At 39.5% G+C, this 18,530-nt stretch overlaps 1 protein-coding gene across 18 annotated transcripts in view; it reads right to left on the bottom strand.

The window, feature by feature from the left end:
- The window catches only part of RBFOX1 (RNA binding fox-1 homolog 1), a 2,033,710-nt gene that overhangs the window by 573,851 nt on the left and 1,441,329 nt on the right, over positions 1-18,530 (bottom strand). For 16 of the 18 annotated variants that reach the window (XM_072835692.1, XM_072835700.1, XM_072835693.1 and 13 more), the window contains one exon: positions 9,104-9,145. The exons of the other annotated variants lie outside the window; for them this stretch is intronic. In XM_072835692.1, coding sequence (XP_072691793.1) covers positions 9,104-9,145 — 42 coding nt within the window. The remainder of the gene's footprint in view (positions 1-9,103; positions 9,146-18,530) is intronic. 18 annotated transcript variants of the gene reach the window in all.

Raw genomic sequence — 18,530 nt, 5'->3', positions numbered from 1 at the left:
CTTTGCTGTCTCAATAAAACTTGCCTTCTTCTGCCCCCAAGTAGATGAAACTACAGAGGACTTATTTATCTGCTTCTTGGTCCATTCCCTCTCTCTACCAAGTGTATCTTATTTTTCCTGGAATGATATTTAGATATCAGAAGAGCAGAGCAGCAAGCAAGTCCTCGCTGAGGCATCAGTCATAGGAATGAGGAGCAGCTATGACAAATTGAAATGTCAGCATTATTAGCAATTTTGCTGGAAGCTGTTTGATACTGATTTAATAATAAAACAAGAAGTGGGGCAGATTTGCTCTGGAAAAGGGGATGATAACAGGGATAATGGGCTAAAATTAAAGAGAGCGACTATTCGACCAAGTGTCCTAAATGTGATAACTTTAGAATCTTCCCCAAAGAAGGTGCTGAAATGCCTGCGGGGACTCAAAGGAGGGCAGATATTTAACGTGCATATGAGTTACAGGATTCTGCCCCAAAGACACAGGGAAATGGCCACCTGCACATTTCCTTACTTAACCGCATCTCACAACAAGGTTGGGGAAATCGAAATCTGTAACTAGTTGGCTGACTTCTTGATCCATTTCCCTCTGTGCTCATCAATTAATGGCCTTGCAAATACTGGGGAGCATGGGGGATCTGTAAGGAAGAGTGTGGAATGCAAGGTATTGTAAAGACAACGTTCTTTTTAAAAACTTACGTATTTATGAGTTTCTCCATTTAATAGTGAGCTGCTGCTGGAGATTCTTCTGCAGTTACTATAAGTAGTGAGTTTACTCTGGGATAAATTCCCTTTGGTTGGAGAAAATCACTAAGATGAGATCATTACTTATATAAGATTAAAGCAAGCATTGATTAGTTTTTTTCGTGTGTGTGTGTGTGTGTGTGTGCGTGTATGTGTGCGTGAGCACATGGACATATGTGTAGAACTTGCAAAAAAGTGGTTAGGGATGCTAATGGTGGAGATCTAAGTATCTTGAGGGCCCACTCTCCAAGTTCTCATGCACACTGGACTTCTGTTATCTTCTTGAGCATTCAGCAAACCTTTGTTAATCACTGAAGTCTGACTTTAGCTGAGTATTTGGGATGTTAAAATAGAGGGTAAGGTTTAAATTTCCAGAGAACTGGTTCTGAAGACAAAATAATCTAGACAAGCAAGTTACTAGACATTTCTTTGGAAAAGAGAGTATTCTGAAGCCACTGAACAATAGTGTGCAGAGGACAAGTGCCAGGATGTACATGTGGAAAAGGTTACCCTGGTTGGGGAGTTCTGGAAATTACTTGTTGAGGATATTTTGGGAGAAAAAGGATAAATTTATTTTTCCTGAGAAAAAGGATACATTTATTCTTCCATTCTAGGCTGAGCGGATTCTGAGCCATGAGGGTTGGCACATAAAAAATAAGCCTACTTTTACTTTATGTTTCAAGCCCTGTGTCAGCTGTCCATACTTTAGAAGTCATCTCATTTGGGATGGGGATAGGTGGTTTTTTGTTGGAAGCCTGTCAAAACAAGAACTCACTTTTAGTGATAGAGAGGTTTCTTACAAATTGTGTTTAATGTCAAATACATTAATGTGCATCAAGTTGTTGATCTTTGATGTGAATCTGAGGTGTCTTCCTTGAGTGATTTCTGTTAATTGAAATTCCTCACTATCACCCACAGAAAACCTCATCCACATTTCATGGGCTCCAGGAAGGATCAGCCTAATATAGACCAGGGGCCAAGTTGGGCCCACCACTTGTTTTTGTAAATAAAGTTTTATTGGAACACAGCCTCACTCATTCATCGTGTCAGAAGGGGCCTTGGCGCTATAATGGCAGTGTTGAATGATTGCAACAGAGACCATATGGCCCATGAAGCCTAACGTAGCCATGATTAGGCCCTTTAAGGGAAAAGTTTGCTTTATAGGAAAAGTCTGACCTATACTATCAGTTCTGGTTTTGTTTAAAGTGTGCTAAAAATTCCAAGACACATTGGGAAGAATCTGACTGCAGAATCTGTAGATTTCTGAGTGTTCTTTTTCCACTAACATTTTACAGTCCTCTTGCAGCTAATCAAAATAATTGTTGAGGCTTGCTCTCATAGAATGTTTCCAAAGCATTAACTTAGTTTTCATAGAAACAGCTCTTTTTCTTACTGCACTCATTTTTCATCAGTTTACACAATATTCTACTAAATAATGTAATTACAATAACAAGTGCAGCTGGCAGAAGCAGGTCTGGGAATAAATACAACTGACTCTTGGCAAGCAGACACCTCAATGAGCAGAGAGAAAGGTAAGATTGTACAAAACAGCTACTTCACAGAATGCTATGGGCATGCATCAGGATGCTTTACAAAGGGACGGGACTGGAAGTGTTAATTTGGTAAGTTTGATAAGTGGATGTCTATCGGGTAAGCTGCTTCCATCCATGTGCTTTTATATAACATCTTTCATTTCAGGCATTTGTCAACTTCACATGTACAATTTTGTCACAGTTATTTGATAACTTCCTATCTTCTTTGCTAGCCTGTAAGGTACAGGAAGATGGGAATGTGTAGGTTTTGGTATATCCCCACTACCCAGCACTGTGTTTGGCATATGATTCACGCTCAGAGAATAGTTCTTGAACAAATAACGGAATGGAAGCAGGTACTCTGCAGTCAGAAATCATGAATGCTGTAAGGTTTCACCCAGTAGCTTACATTCCCTTCCCTGTTGCTCAAACAGCCCCTGAGGATGGGTTCGACTTTAGGAAGGGGTGGGGGCAGGGAGGCAGGGGAAAGGTGTCTCTGATTCTGATGGCTCACTTAAGGCAGCTGAGAAGTTTCATTATCTGATGCCCGGATGAAGGCAATGGGTGTAAGCCAAGATGATCATTAGCAATTTGCATTCTGCAATCCACATCACTCTTGTATCTAGCAGAAATGAGAAACTTGCTTCTAACTGGCAAATTAAATATTGATAATGCAGATCTGCTCGACACCATCTTTCACAAGGCTGGCACTGTAATTTCGATGTTTCTGAAACTTCGGTCATTTGCATTCCAACGTCACAATTTTTGTCATAACTGCAGGCACTCTGTAACATTATGTAGTTAATATTTGTCTTCCAAGCCACTCATTTTTAACCTAAATAGATGTATTTGCCAAGGAAACTTTGTGTTGCCTGTGTAATTGGAAAGCCAAGATCAGTAGTCATGAATAAGAGTTAATGGGAAGAAAATAAACCCATTCATACCTAACAATTATTAAGAACTTCTTCCATACTATACGGTGTTCTAAGAAGCTCATATGAATTCGTTGCTTTAATCTTTGTTTGCAGGGGCACACATATACACAGACATATGACTTAGAGAAATATGCAATTATCTCCATTATACAGAGGAGGCATTCGGAGTACAGAGGATTTCAGTAACCTGCACAAGTAGTAAATTACAGTCTAGATTTTTATCTCGGCAGGGCCTAGCTCCAGGCCCCTCATATTTAACTACTATATTTTGCAAACAATGTTTTTAAAGTCTAGATAGATGCATTGGCTGGTGCAAGCTCCAAGCCTTAGGCACTCTCCCTTTCCATTAAAAACAGGGTTGAGGACCAGTGAGAGACTTGTCAAAAATTCCGTAGTTTAAACTGAGAGTTTCTCATTGACATAAAAAGGATTGAGAGAGAATTGAAAAAGGAATCACTCTCTGAATAGTTCCCCCTTTCTTATTGATAGATGTTTACCACCTGAAAGCTATAGGGCAGGTGTCTTACGCTTTGCAAAATGCTGAGCTGGACACTGGGTGTAGCACACCTGCTTCCCAGAATCCTTTGCCAGGCTCTGATCTCCGAGTTTAGAGAGTGCAGCAGACATCCTTGGGGACATTTACTCAGCTGGCGATGACTCTCTCCCTGATGATGAAGTCCTCCTCAATAGTTGGCCCTGGGTAATGAGGTTTATTTATCCTGCTTTCCCGGACATCACAGATTGGACCAGAGTGAACAACTGAGCTAGACTGGGCCAATCAGATGCCTTTTCCAGGAATTTGTAATCAGGAGGCATTAACAGTCCCCATACCTACAGGAACCTGCAGCATAAATCTTAGGGGCTGAAAGGTGCCACAAGCTTAATAAAAAAAGGTAGAGATTTTTTTTCAAAAGAAAATTCCAGAGTGGGCCCACAAGGAGAAATCAAGATGAGAGAGGAGAAAGAACTGCCTGAGTTCTGACAGCTTTCTGATTCTAAGCTCCTTGGGAGGCCTGGTTGTATGCCTTTTCTGCTTAGGCTAGCCTGAATCAGTCCTTATTATTTGCTTAGCTAAGTGAGAGGCAGTCTTCTAAATATACCACCATGCCGTCAACTATGGAACCTGTCCTTTCAATGGCTTTTTGTTTTTAAATGGGGGGGGGGGAGGTTAAGTGGGAAGAGATATGCCCTGAATGTCTGTATTCTCTGTCTGGTATTCCTAGTAGGAAGAGGAATGAGAGAATCATTGGGAAGAACACTTTATCAACAATAGCTAATACTGCTGATTATGAGGTGCACATTTTTTGAAGTGCTTTATATAAGGCATTTCATCCAATCAACAATCCAATGAGAATGTATCCCCATCTTGCACACAGGGACACTGAAGCTTTGAGAAAGTAGGGCAAATTTAGATCTGAGATATGAACCTAAGTCTCTATGACTAGAGCTCCTGAGCATGCCTCACCACCCCTCATACCATGCTGACTCCCATGGTATCCATTTGCTGTATTGCTGATAAAGATTTTGGTCTATGAACAAATACTGACCCACCTTGGAGCCAAGCCTTTGCCTGCTTAGTAGCATTCTAACCAAATGTGTTAAACAGTCTCTAAACCAACAGCTGATACTCATAGCACAAAAGGTCCCTTTGTAACCAAATACTTTATACGAATGCTAACAAACATGATCATTTGATCCCCTGCCCTCTGATCATAATTTCACATAATTTCTCTCTTAGTTGGTTATTTGTCCCTTTGTCATTCCAGATGCCAGAAAAGGTAAACGTTTGTGGTTGGGTTATGGTAAATGTACACCTCGCACTACCCGATCTGTTGGCTTCATTCACCAGTAATACTGGGACAAGTTGGTAAATACAGCCCATAGAGTCAGGAGCACTTAATGTACAGATCTCATGGTGAGCTCTTGTGGATCAACCTCCCAACAGGACCCTGTGACAATCTGAAAGGTTAAGTCCAGAGGAAGGCTCAGTCAAGACTCGGGATGGAGGAGTCCACAGGTTTATTGTTCTGTAGTTAGCTCATTGGGAACATGAGTTGCTTCTGAAAAGGGCAGATCACCAGTCAGGAGTAAGTGGATGATGCTCTTCTCTTGGGAAGAGTAGAGTCTAAGAAGCTCACAGACAGTATCTCTGGGGCTGAGCTGGGTGCTGGGGTGAGGTACGATGCCAGTACCTGATGCTGAGGGGAAATGAATAAAGACTGCATCCGGGCTTGTTCCAAAGAACATAAGGCAAAATACAGAGGGAGGGCCAAGCTGGCTAGGAAAGGTAGAATGTGGAGGTGCGATCTGTGAGAAGTTGGCAGAGAAAGCATCTATTAAATTACATAAGCCAGAGTTCAGGTACTTGCTGGGGCTGTAGATGTGGCTCCCATGACCATGTGTGTGGGATGAAAGGGAGCACTGAAAGGAGCTGGCCTAAAACCAACACCAAGAGGGACAGGAAGGGCCCATGCAGATTTCTTCTGTGGTGGACTCTATTGGGTAATTCCACCAAAGATACCCACAAATCCTGTTTTTGATCACATTGACAATGGGTCTATCCCCTGGGATGACTCACGGCTGTTGTAGCCAATCGACGAGATCCCAGGACAGTGGGGGTGATTGGCATAGAAAGTGACCAATACAATGAAAGAAAATGTCTACAGAGAAGGCTTCCGGGAATGATTTTTCCTCCAATTAAATGCAGGAGCTCTGAAGAGAAACCTCCCCTTCCCTTTCTTCCCTGATGAGAATGTCACATGAGGAAGGAATGTTTGTCCTTCATCTTGGGAGAAGTAAAGAAAGGCCGAGAGAGACACAGAAATTCCAAACCACTGCACTAACACCAAAAGTCAGCCCTGGCATTGGGAGGTGATGAGGTGTTTTTATACTTTAAATAATGCATGGCTTTTCTGTATTTGCAGACTATAACATCCTAACTGGGAGGTGAAAAAAGTTAAAGACTTTTTTCAAGAGTGTTTCTCAGAGTTTACTCTGCATCCAGAAGTATTCTGTGATCAGATGATTTTGCAAAACATTGCATATTGTATCCACATCTCTGTATTTCACTTTTGCACATTAAAGGCTCTGAGAAGTCCTTTGGTTACTAAAACAAACAAACAAAAAGTTGGTCTTTCTTCAACTTTTAAAAAATTAATTAGAGAATTAATTAAATTAGATTATTTGTTTTGGATTTGTAGTATCTTATAGAACATGTACCTCAGAGCCTATTTTGCAAAAAAAAATAATAATAATAATTTAGAATTTATGAGAAAGAGAAAGGAGAGCAGAGGAGCATGTCTGGGACATGCCAGTCCCTACTCAATGCCCACACACAAAATGGAAAGAACAGCTGTATTTTCTACATTATCTGCTTCTTCCAGGTGGCCAAGAAAATGGGATACACCTTACAACTAACTACCCACTTGTATCCCTAAATTCTGACAATGTGTAACAGAATGAATTAATGAAGAAATATGAACTTGACCACATGCCCATGGTCCAGTCATCTAGTATGGCAAATCTGGAAATGTAGCTTGATTGCTGTATTTAAAACATATTTTTGAAAGTGTGGCTGGCAGGCAGGCACTCTTAAATGGTGATGGTAACTAAACATCTCTACTTTTCTCCCACTAGCTCTCTTTCTAAAAAAAAAAAAAATGAGATTAAAGAAAATGTATTTCATTGAGATGGCCAAGTATTAGCATTCCAAATCAGAACTAAATTTCTTTCAGGGATCCTGAAAAATAAAATAAAAATTTTAAAAAGCCATCACCTTAATCGAGAAAGTTCTCTTTCAGGTAGTAGAGGGGCTGAGTACACCCATAAGACAGGAAGACAAGGAGAAGACATAGTAAATATCCATAGATGTCAAAGGCCAAACAGCATAGTAACACTGGGCATCTCCCAGGAAGGGACTAGATGCCCATGATTCAAATGTAAAAGGAAGACTTCACTGCATTCCCTTTGGTATCATTTAAATTTTGAACCATAAATAAATAAATAAACAAACAAACAAACAAATAAATAAATTCAAGCCACAGAAATGTGTATTCCATCGATTTAAATGTGTTTTCTATTGATTCAAAACACAAATTAGTTTACAATATAAAAACAAAAACTATAATAGCAACAACAAACAAAGCACCAGTTCATGATATTAGAGATAATTTTACAAGGGGCTACTGGAGCCACGCGAGGACTAAACTATATGACCCATTATGTCAAACCACTGCTTGAATTTATTCAACAGAGTGGAGAGGGCGCCATTCTTGTTCCTAAACCACATCCCTGTTGACAACGTTCTCATCAACGCAAAATAATAAACGCCTCAAACTGCACACAAGCACTTCATTACCTCCGGAGTCCTTAATTTGCCAGGCAAGTCTCATTTGTAATAGAGATTTCAGCATTATCTTAATTCTGAGGCATTTATCAGGGATCCTGGAGACAAAAGCACGCATTCCTCTTTATCTAGCTCTGACCTAGTTCTGGCCATCGTCCTCATCCAAACAGGAAGAGAAATCTGAAGTTGCAATACATTATTTACCAGGATGAACCAGTAATTCAGACTGCAGGGAAAAGCAATAAGAGAGCTCAGGAAAGCTTAAAACATCTTGAAGGCTATTTCACAAAGGAGTCACAGCTAATGTAGGCACAGGTACTTAGGAGTGAAGTGGGTATAGATGAGAGGTTAACAGAGAGGGCCATGCTGGGAGACCACATAAAATAAATATGCATAAAAGAAGACATCCACAACTCACTTTCTCAGTTCCATGCAATCAGGTTCTGTTTTACACAAGGATTTAACAAACCTGATGCCAACAGCAATTGTAAAATGGAAATAACTCTACAAATCATTGTCATCTCGAGACTGGCATTAAGTAAATGCTCTGAAAAGTTACAAGGCATTGTATAAATGACATTAGACTGGTTTAATAAATTATTCTGATGCATTAGATCCCTTTGAGCACAATGGTCCCCCAACCCCCAAACCTCACTGTTATGATTTTAAAAGCAGTGGATTCCTCCAGTTTTTATAATAATGTGGAAACACGATTATAAGGCACATTGTCCAGTAAAAATTGCCAACTTCCATCAGTGACATTAAAACTAGGCCAATTATGATTTCAAAGTCATCCATCCAAAACACAAATGCATTTTTAAGAAGTACAATGGGAGGGGGTGGAGACAATCCTGATATTTCTTAAAATACCATATCCGTGCCAAGAAGGATATCAACCGTGATACCATGAAAGCAGAACAATGCCGACCAGCTGCATTTATAAGCAAACCATTCTCCCCTCATCTAGGCAACACTTTTTATACCTAACATACTTGAGCACTGAGAGAGTTTCATTTTTAAGAAGGTAAATAGCATATGAGGTTTTAAAATTCTGTCTCTTTCTTCTGTATACACAAATGCCGCTAAAACTAAAAGGTCTACGGAGGACTTGAATTCTCCTAGAAAATGCCCTTGACATATTAGTAGCTAACCCATCCCAGTTAACAGCAAGAGAGCATTTTAGCCACTCAGCAAACAGCCTGGTATTCACATTAAGAAGGCAGCAAGACATCCTTTTGACCTTTGTTATTACTTAGACCTCATGTTGTACATAAAAAGAGTACAATGATGTCAAACAAATTCCAGAAGAGAAGTATTTATTGCTGAATCTAAATCAAAAAATCCATATCTACTATAATGGCACTTCAAAAGAAGATATACTGTATTTACCAGCTCAATCAATACTAAATTAGCTGGGATAAATATTTTCAACTCTACCAGTCTTAAGATGAAGCCCGCTATTTAGAACCCTGTGTCTTGGGAGAGACAAGGAAATTTTTGCTTATCATACAGAAACGAGAACCAGGAAGTATTTTACCGGCAGGTGCACCTACCCTTAGCTGCTCTCTTTCACAATTCATCTGTTGTCTTGAAACCTACAAAGGAAAGAAAAAGAGGGGGGGAAATCAGCAGGTTCTGCAGAAAAACAACATGAAAGAAAATGGAAAGTTGTTTCTAATCACTCGGCTCAAAGCACACCCAGGATTAATTAATTATGCATTTAATTTTTTTCTTTAGGTCCACATAGCCTGAGCTTCACTTGGATTTTCAGTCGTGTGATCCAGAAGCAAGGCTAGGATGAGCCAGAGTCTTGAAGAGGAAGGAATGAGGAGAGAGATCCCGTAGAGAGCATGGGAGGCAAAATCTGCCCAGGGATGAAGGGTCCCCACAGTGTGAAAATCCATCTTGCCCTGACAGTGCAGGTGCTCTTTGCTAAAGGCCCACCTGAAATGGCTGGGGATAGGCACTGGCCATCACAACACATCTTCTATAATATCGAGGGCCAGTAGTGTCGCCTACACGCCTTGGTAAATGGGCTCCATTTTATGGTCTGATTCTAATCAGACAGTAGTTAAATCCCCATTTAAATGATCTGGGGAGAATTCTGAGGACAATAGTTATATCAGACAAGGAAACTCAGGTGCATTTGTGATATTTACCATAAACTCAAAAAGAAGGGATTTGTGCTACAGATGCCACGCCTCGATTACCCTTGCCCTACCAAAATGTGCTTCTAAAAATCAAGGATGCTTCTTTAGAGTGACCACATAATGTATTGTCCAAACAGGAAAAATGTACATGAGTTAGAGGAGATGGTGGGGTGGCATTAGTGACTATGCCAGGGACAGCAGATGTGAAGTGGGAGTGACAAGGCAAACTGTGACATATGGCCATTCTCCCTTTGTGGGGACTGGCTCACTCTACCTTCAGGTCAAATAGCTAGGCTAGAATGAAATCTAGGCCTGCATTCACTATGGATTCTGTGTATTTCTTGCATTTTTTTTAACCAATGAAGCAACTCCTGACTCCTCACATCTGACAGTATATTGCAAGTTTTTGAAACTTTCACTAAAGGATAAAAAGGATTAGGAATAGACTTTTGATGTATATTTTATGTATTTTGTATTGAAAGTTTCTACTATCTCCAAAACAAAAACAAGAATCTTTATTTTTGGATATGCTAGAACCCAAAATCTATAATTAGGGGTTTTGCAATGCCCTTTAACCCAGAAATACCATCTCTGAAAATAGCACCTAAGAAAATAAGAAGAGATACAAACAAATGCTTATTTACATGTCAATTAACTACAGCATTATTTGTGAAATTAAAAAAAATTGTAAATACTGTATATGTCCAGTAATGGGAAAATTAAAAGTATATTATAGGGACATTTGGGTGGCTCAGAGGTTGAGCATCTGCCTTCATTCAGCTCAGCGCATGATCCTGGAGTTCCGGGATCGAGTCCTGCATCAGTCTTCTTGTGTGGAGCTTCTCCCTCTGCCTATGTCTCTGCCTCTCTTTCTCTCTCTCTGTCTCTCATGAATAAATAAATAAAATGTTTTTAAAAAATTAAAAAAATAAAAGTAAATTATAGTACACTCATATGATGGCACAACGTGCAGCATTTGGAACCATGGTTTTGAAAAAACAGAAATGGGAAATACTCCAAAGGCACTATTTATTTTTTGAGAAAAGAAGCTACAAAAGCACACAAGTGTTATAATTTCTCTTTTGTTTTTAAAACACAGTAAAGGAGATTGTTTAAGAAGAAGGAAGAAAGATAAAAGAAAGAGGAAACACCTGGGTGGAAATATTCCAAAATATTCAAAAGAAAATGGATACAATTCTATAAATATACAAAATACATGCACATGGTGGATTATCCACGTGAAATAAATGACTTTATAGTATGTAAGGTTTATCTCCAGGAACTGTTAAAAAAGGAAGAGGAAGTAGAGCAAATCCACGGAGATAGAAAACAAATTAGTAGTGACCGGGGATTCAGGGAGGTAGCCATGAGGAGTGGCAGCTTCATGGGTTTGTAGTTTCCATCTAGGGAGATGAAAAAGTTCTCAAGTTAGATAGTGATGGCTGCACAATATTGTGGAGGCATTTAATGCCCCTGAATGGTACACTTCAAAGTGGCTAAAGTGGTAAGTTCTATTTTATGTGTATGTTCCCATGATATAATGAAGCGGGTGGTAAGATTCTGGTTCGAGGTGAGATGGAATGAGCGCACTTCACCCTGTCTCCGCCACTCAGTGCCAATGTTAAGAATGTGTAGAATGCACAGAGCAACCAATTGAGGTCTCTGCAAGGTAAGCGATAGCAGGTGGAGTGGGCAGGAGGAGAGAATTCAAAGTACCACTAGACAAGTGATGGGTCCTGCCCCCTTCCCCTCACCAGCATCTCCTGGCGTGCATTCAGGGCAGCCTAGAACCCAGAATTAAGCATCACAATACAGATAGAGAGAGATTCCCAACACTCTGGAGGAGGGAAAGCTGGTCTGTGACCTGAGATGCTCTGGTCCCAGGAGGTAGCACATCCCCACTGATTTTTCTCTGTCCTCTTCCACTTGGCCACAAAGGCAGGCTTATGTGTAGGAGCACAAGAACAAAGTAAAGAAGTACCAGCTCTCTGGCTGGAGGACAAGAAAGGGGAGCCCTAGGAAACAAAAAAAATACCTTAAGCATCCTGGAAAGAGTTTGGAAGGAGGGAAGAGTTTGGGGAAATGACACCCCATAGTGCTTTTATGAACTCGACACTCACCCCAAGCCACATGAATAGGCATATGACCCAAACAGATACCATACACTTTGTGAACTGAACTGGATGGACCGCTGCTCAGATCCCAGCCTGGATGTTGGGGTGTGTACATGTGGGACAGATCCAACTATTACAGCAAAGACAGCAGACACGACAGCAATGAAGAAATGAAATGAAGCAAAATCCACAGAAGGAAGGTAAGAGCTTTCAACCTGAATCTAACTGGGTCAATTGCCTGCTAACACAAAAATATCAATAATTTCCATTGAGGAATAAGACCCAATGTCTCATACATTAATATTCAGTATACCCAGGATACAACCAGACTTACTAGGCCTACAAAGAAACCAGAAAATCTAAACTCACATGGGAAAAGACAGTCACAGACACTGATACTGGGATGACACAGATGTTGGAATGGTCAAATAAAGATTTTAAGAAGCTATTATAAAATGTTCCAACAAGTAAGGGAAAACACAGTAAAACAAATGAAAAAAAAATAGACACTGTTGGCAAAGGAATCAAAGCTACAAAGAAGAACCAAATGGAAATTTTAGCACTGTAAAAACAATAATCTAAATTTAAAAAAAAAAAGAACTTGGGGATCCCTGGGTGGCTCAGCGGTTTAGTGCCTGCCTTTGGCCCAGGGCGCGATCCTGGAGTCCCGGGATCGAATCCCACGTCGGGCTCCCGGTGCATGGAGCCTGCTTCTCCCTCTGCCTGTGTCTCTGCCTCTCTCTCTCTCTCTGTCTGTCTATCATAAATAAATAAATCTTAAAAAAAAAAAGAACTCAATGAATGAGTTCAAATGCAGAATGGAGATAGCAGAAGAAACTCAATGAACTTGATGGGGTACATAAGAATAAAAAGTATCCAATCTAAACAACACAGAGAGAAAAGTAAATCCAGGAACCTGTTGGATAATACCAAGATATAACATTTATGTCACTGGAATTCTAGAATATAGACAGAGTTCACTGCAGAAAAATTATTTGAAGAAATTATGGCTAAAACTCCCCACATTTGGCAAATGATATACCCCTATAAATTTAAGTTCAGCAAACCCTAAAGAGGTAAACCCAAAGAAATTCACATCCAGATATAATCAAACTGCTGAAAACTGAAAAACAAAACGAAACAAACCACACTTTGAAAACAGCCAGAGACAAATAATCCATTATTTGTATGAGAGTACTAATTCAAATTACTGTGGATTTCTCATTTAAACAGAGAAAAATCAGGGAGGCCAGAAGAAGGTAGCACATGATTTTTTTTTTTTGAAAGAAAAGAAGTGGCAATCCAGAATTGTAATCCCATTAAAAATATCCATTAGTGGGACCCCTGGGTGGCTCAGCGGTTTGGCGCCTGCCTTCAGCCCAGGGTGTGATCTTAGAGTCCTGGGATCTAGTCCCACATCAGGCTTCCTGCATGGAGCCTGCTTCTCCCTCTGCCTGTGTCTTTGTCTCTCATGAATAAATAAATAAAATCTTTAAAATATATATCCATTAGACATGAAGGTGAGATATTAAAGAGACTAAAAAAAAATTCATTGCCAACAGACCTGCTCTCATAGAATTGCTACAGGAAGGTCCCCAGACAGAGGGAATCTAATACCAAGAGAAAATTTGGAACCTCAAGACGAGAGGAAGAGTAAAGGAAATGGTAAACATATGGGTAAATACAAATATAATAGACTAGTCTCTTGAGTTCTTTCAAATGTGTGTAATGGTTGGAGGCAGAAAAATCACAAAATTGCGTAACAAGGTTTGCAATGTACCTGAGATAAACCCAACATAAAGAGAGAAGAGCAAAGGGGCCCATGTGTCAATAAGGTTTGTACATTCCAGTTGAAATGCTAAAATATTGATTCTATGTAGACTAAGAGAAGTGAAGTGTGTGTACTGTAATCCTTAGAGCAATCCCTTAAAACACACACACACACACACACACACACACACACAACAAAAAGTGAAATACCCCAAACCAAATGATTCTAGAATAATTGGATGCCTGTATACAGAAACAAAAGGAAATGAAACACCCTAACCTAAAACTCACTACTATGTATACAAAAATTAACTGAAACAGGACACATATCTCAATCTAAAACTAAATTGTAGGTTCAATTAAAGAGTGATGACAATATTATTTTCTTAATGCTTTGCTGTGGTTTACAAAGTATCCTTTAGGTCATGCAGGACATTTATAATTGGAAAATATTTTAGTGTCTGTGGCTTGCAGAAGTACATGTTTTTACTGTTATTGTTACTCGTAATAGTGATAGCCTTCGTTTTAATCCAATAAATTGCTTTATCTAATAACAAGGTTAATATTTTTAACATGTGCCTTTAAAACTCAGAAGGGTTTGTCCGACACACACAATGACATTTAAACAAAACAAAACAAAACAAAAAACCAGGAGCCTACTGACCTAACCAATGTGAATTGATGCCATATTATGATGTTCCTATTACAGAGCATATCAAATACAAAATTCAGCAGTAGCCATGGAAATAGCTATGTTGTCCTGCAAATGAAGCTGATTAAGGAAAATGAGATTTGGAGATAATAAAAAAGGACATTTTTTGAGTAATTTCTATAGTGGACATTTGTGAGGTTTTTTTTTTTTAATTTTGCGTTTTTATTTTAATTTTTAGAAAATCTTTCCTGCATGGCATTCCATATTGTTCTGCCAATATTCTAATACCATTATCCTGATTCTCTTTTTGGGCCACGTTCCTGTCTGATCCCATAAGTATTTTGTGAATTGGACTCTACCTGCTGCCTAATGGAGCCTACATTTGCTGTTATCTCTTTGGATGGAAGTCAACTCTGAGCAAGGTGGCCACTCGCCGCCCCTTCCTCTCCAAGTGATAGGGTGCAAATGGCCAGTTAGGCAAGATGACTGAGTCCCACCATAAGCCTGTGTATCTGTTGCAACTGTGTTCATCACACAACTCCACGCATGGTGACATGATGCTCTGAAGAGTCACTAGTTATTGCTGGACCTCTTAAATTTTTTCCCCATAACCATTATGAGAGAGGGCTAGAGAATAAAAGGCACCTGTAAATTCTTAGCATCTGTTATGAAGAAAGACTCTTCCAGTGCACTCTTTAAAAGCCAACCTTGGAAAATATCTTAAATGTACACTTCACAAAACGTCATTTCATTTGGAAACTAACATGTAATATATTTTTTTTCCACTCATGGCAGTAATGCACAGAACCAATATATTTTATAGCCTAAATGAAAAAAGGGAAAGTGGGAGGTCTGGTGCTGCTCCTTTAAGATGCTTCCAGAGAATCAAATACCACTCTCGATAGGGCTGCCAAGTAAGCACTTATGAAAGGTTAGAAACTGAAGCAATAAACTTCAGCATGAGACCCTTTGCTCTCCTGGTTGAACGGGATGTTTAATAGCAGGGATTCATCTTCTCCCATCTCCTATCTACGTTGAGCCAACCAGGCCAAAGAATCTTTCTCAGAGTCAGCCTTTTTCATCTTCCACTGACTTTGAGCTCTCTCTTATAGTTCTTCCCACTTTATCCTGACCCTATTACTAGTTTGATTTCCTCTTCCACACATCAGCCTAGATCTACAATGGGAAGCACTGAGTCTTATTTGACTTCTTTTTCTGGAGACCAGGACCATCTTTGGAATCCATTCCTTTCATGTGTTTGTCCATCCATCCATTCCTCCATGTATTCAACAATAAATGGATCCAGACACTATACAGACACTGTATATCAGACACTGTTCTAGGTACTAGGAATGCAGTAGGAAAAACAAAAGATTTCTGGGGCTCACCAATGAGGAAAAAGAGTAAATTCATAATTATCATAAAGAGAATGCTAGCAACAATGAAATATAAGATGTGCCAACAGCATATAGGAGGGATGACAACCTTGTTTTAGAGAGTTGAAAACCTGTGCTATTGTTTTTGTTTGTTTGGTGTCTTTTAGAAAATGTATTCAAAGAAAGAATACATTTTTAAAAAATCCTTTCAAGGAGACAGCAGAATGTGTGGAAATCCCAGTGAGATTATGAAGTGTGAGTAATTCAATATGGCAGAAGAGTCGAGCAAAAGAGGAAATTGATGAGAGATCAAGTTAAATTGGGAAAAGTACAAATCAAAAGAAAGAAGACACACAATAAATTAATGGATAAAAAGATGTGCAACTTTTCCTGTTGGAAGTAAGAGAATGTTAGAAATTCCAAATTTCAGGGAAATTGTGAATTATTCAGAAAAAAAGCACCAAGGAAGTCTAGCAACGTAGAACTCAATAAATCAAATCAGTTGGTACCTACCTACATTTCTCAAATTCTCCATTTTCATAGTCATTATTAATTCTTCTGAAATAAGATGGGATTCCGTTTGAGGGCATGCTTCAAAATACCTAGGGTGACTTTTACAGTTTGCCCTCTTCCTTAATGCATTTCAGGATTACTGTACACATTTGACATGTGAACTCTGAGTTCCTACCACCTGACAAGCACTGTGTAATGGGAGGGCATGCAGATATACATGATGCATGATACATTTCCTAAAAAAAAAAAAAAAATCTCAAAGAGAGGAGAAAAGATGAATAAAATGGAAATCATAGTGCCAGGTCATTGTGTGATAGAGAGGCACCAACCCAGTCAGCCACGTGGGGAAAATAGTTGAGTGAGGCATCGGTCAGGAGTTTTCAGAGATGAGTCCTCGATCTGACTGTTACTGGATGAATAAGAGTCGGGCAGGCTGACCTACCCAAGGATTTAGGAAGATGATATTGCAAAGAGCACAGTCGAAAGCAGGACAAAATAAGAGAGAACAACACAGGGTTGGGGTGTGGAGACAAAGAAAGTACATTAAAAACCTTTATGTTTGCTCATATCAACTATGCTAACAGGAAAACAATGATTTAAATTATTCAGTAAAATGAATTTTACGTTGCCAGTGGTTAAAATTCATCAGTATATGACATGCCAAAAAAAGGTGCTATTTGCTTTTTAGGAGGATTTCGGTTAATGCTCGCCACATCAGGAGTAGACAGTATCCTTAGCTCCATCTTACAGATGGGGAAACTGAGGCACAAATAGGTGGAGTGATTTTCTGAAGTTGCAAAGCTAGGATGTATTGGAGAGGGAACTGCAATTCAGACAGCTGGACTCAAGCCCCTCCCTGGATCAGTGCAGTACACAGCACCCGGCATCAAGGAGACTGACCCAAACCAAAGAAACCCACGTTTTTTAACCCAGTCTGCACCTCATTTGTCCTTAGCAAGTGCTCATCTGCTGCTCTGCCTGACATGATACCATTTACCTGCTTGTGGTGGTCTTCAATAGAACGTGAAATGACTACGCTATCTAGCCCCATAAATGCACGGATCTGCACACTTAAGCATTTTGTGGCCGGATGAGTTCAGACTGGGATACTTTCCACCAGATGAGATTTCTCTGACAACAGTTCACCAGATCCTTTTATAAGTCAAGTCCCTTCCTCAATGGAGACTGGAGGCTCACGGGCAGACTGCTTCAGTCCAATCATGGTGCATCCTCTATGTCATATGAGCCACATTGTATTATCTCCCCGTTCTCAATTTCCACATCTGAATAATGGGAATCAGTGGTGCCTATCTAGTGTCTAATTTTCTTGTGAGCACAAAATGAGACAATCCAGGTAAAGTACTAAGCAAAGCACCCGGCACATTGATATAATTCAACCAATACTAGAAATCGCTGTAGGGATTAGTGTGAGGGCCAGGGGTTTTCAGAAGGAACAGTAGGCCAAATGATTTGGGTTTAGATCCTGGCTTTGTTCCTCTTAGACTGTGCGAATTTGGCTGAAGTAATGACACTCTTTGAGTCTCAGATTCCTTTTCTCAAAAAATAAGGTGTATATATGCATACATATACATATATGTATGTATAAGTGTCTATTAGATATGTACACATGTATATGAATATATAGACGATTGCGGCCCTGAAATTTTTAAAGATTTGATAGCATCCTTTTGAGATGGGTGGGTAACTAGGCATTCCTAAAGCCCGCGGATCAGAGTATAACTTGGGATATACACCTGTTGGAGAGCAGTTGGCAGCTGTCACAGCACAGAATGTGCACTTCCTTTCCCTCAAAGATTCCTCCGCTAGGAGCTTCTTTAACAAAACAGAAGGAGGAATGAGGAGGGAAGGGCATACTTCTCCTAACACAAATCTGGAACGTAGAAGAGTATCAGTGTCCATCAGTACTAAAACGGTTAAGTGAGTTATAGTTCTTCTGTAACGGGGGTGGCATACCTTCCATAAGAGGCAAGTGGTGAATAATTTTGGCTTTGAGGGTCATAGAATCTGCTACAGCTATTCAATCCTGCTCTTCCGGTGAGAAAGCAGCAAAATCAATGTGTCCACGAGTGGCTGCAGCGGTGTTTCAATAAAACTTTATTTTCACTAAATGCTGTGGGCTGCATGTGGCTTATGGCCATAATCTGCCAACTCTTGAACTACACTATGGAATACTATGGATTCACTAGAAATTCACAGCTATAAAACAGTGTCCATGATAGAATGAATAAAACAAAGCAAGTTGAACCAATTTTTAAAATACGATTCAATTTTTGTTTAAAAAGTTATATATATTTATACACATATATAAAATATAAATATGTAAAAAGCATATAAAATATATGCTATATATAAATATATGCTATATTCATATTTTATAAAAATAT

The sequence above is a fragment of the Canis lupus genome, chromosome 8 (assembly GCF_048164855.1).
Source record: "Canis lupus baileyi chromosome 8, mCanLup2.hap1, whole genome shotgun sequence".
NCBI lineage: Eukaryota > Metazoa > Chordata > Mammalia > Carnivora > Canidae > Canis > Canis lupus.
Note: the sequence above shows the minus strand (reverse complement) of the source record. Positions and strands in the feature narration are given on the sequence as shown.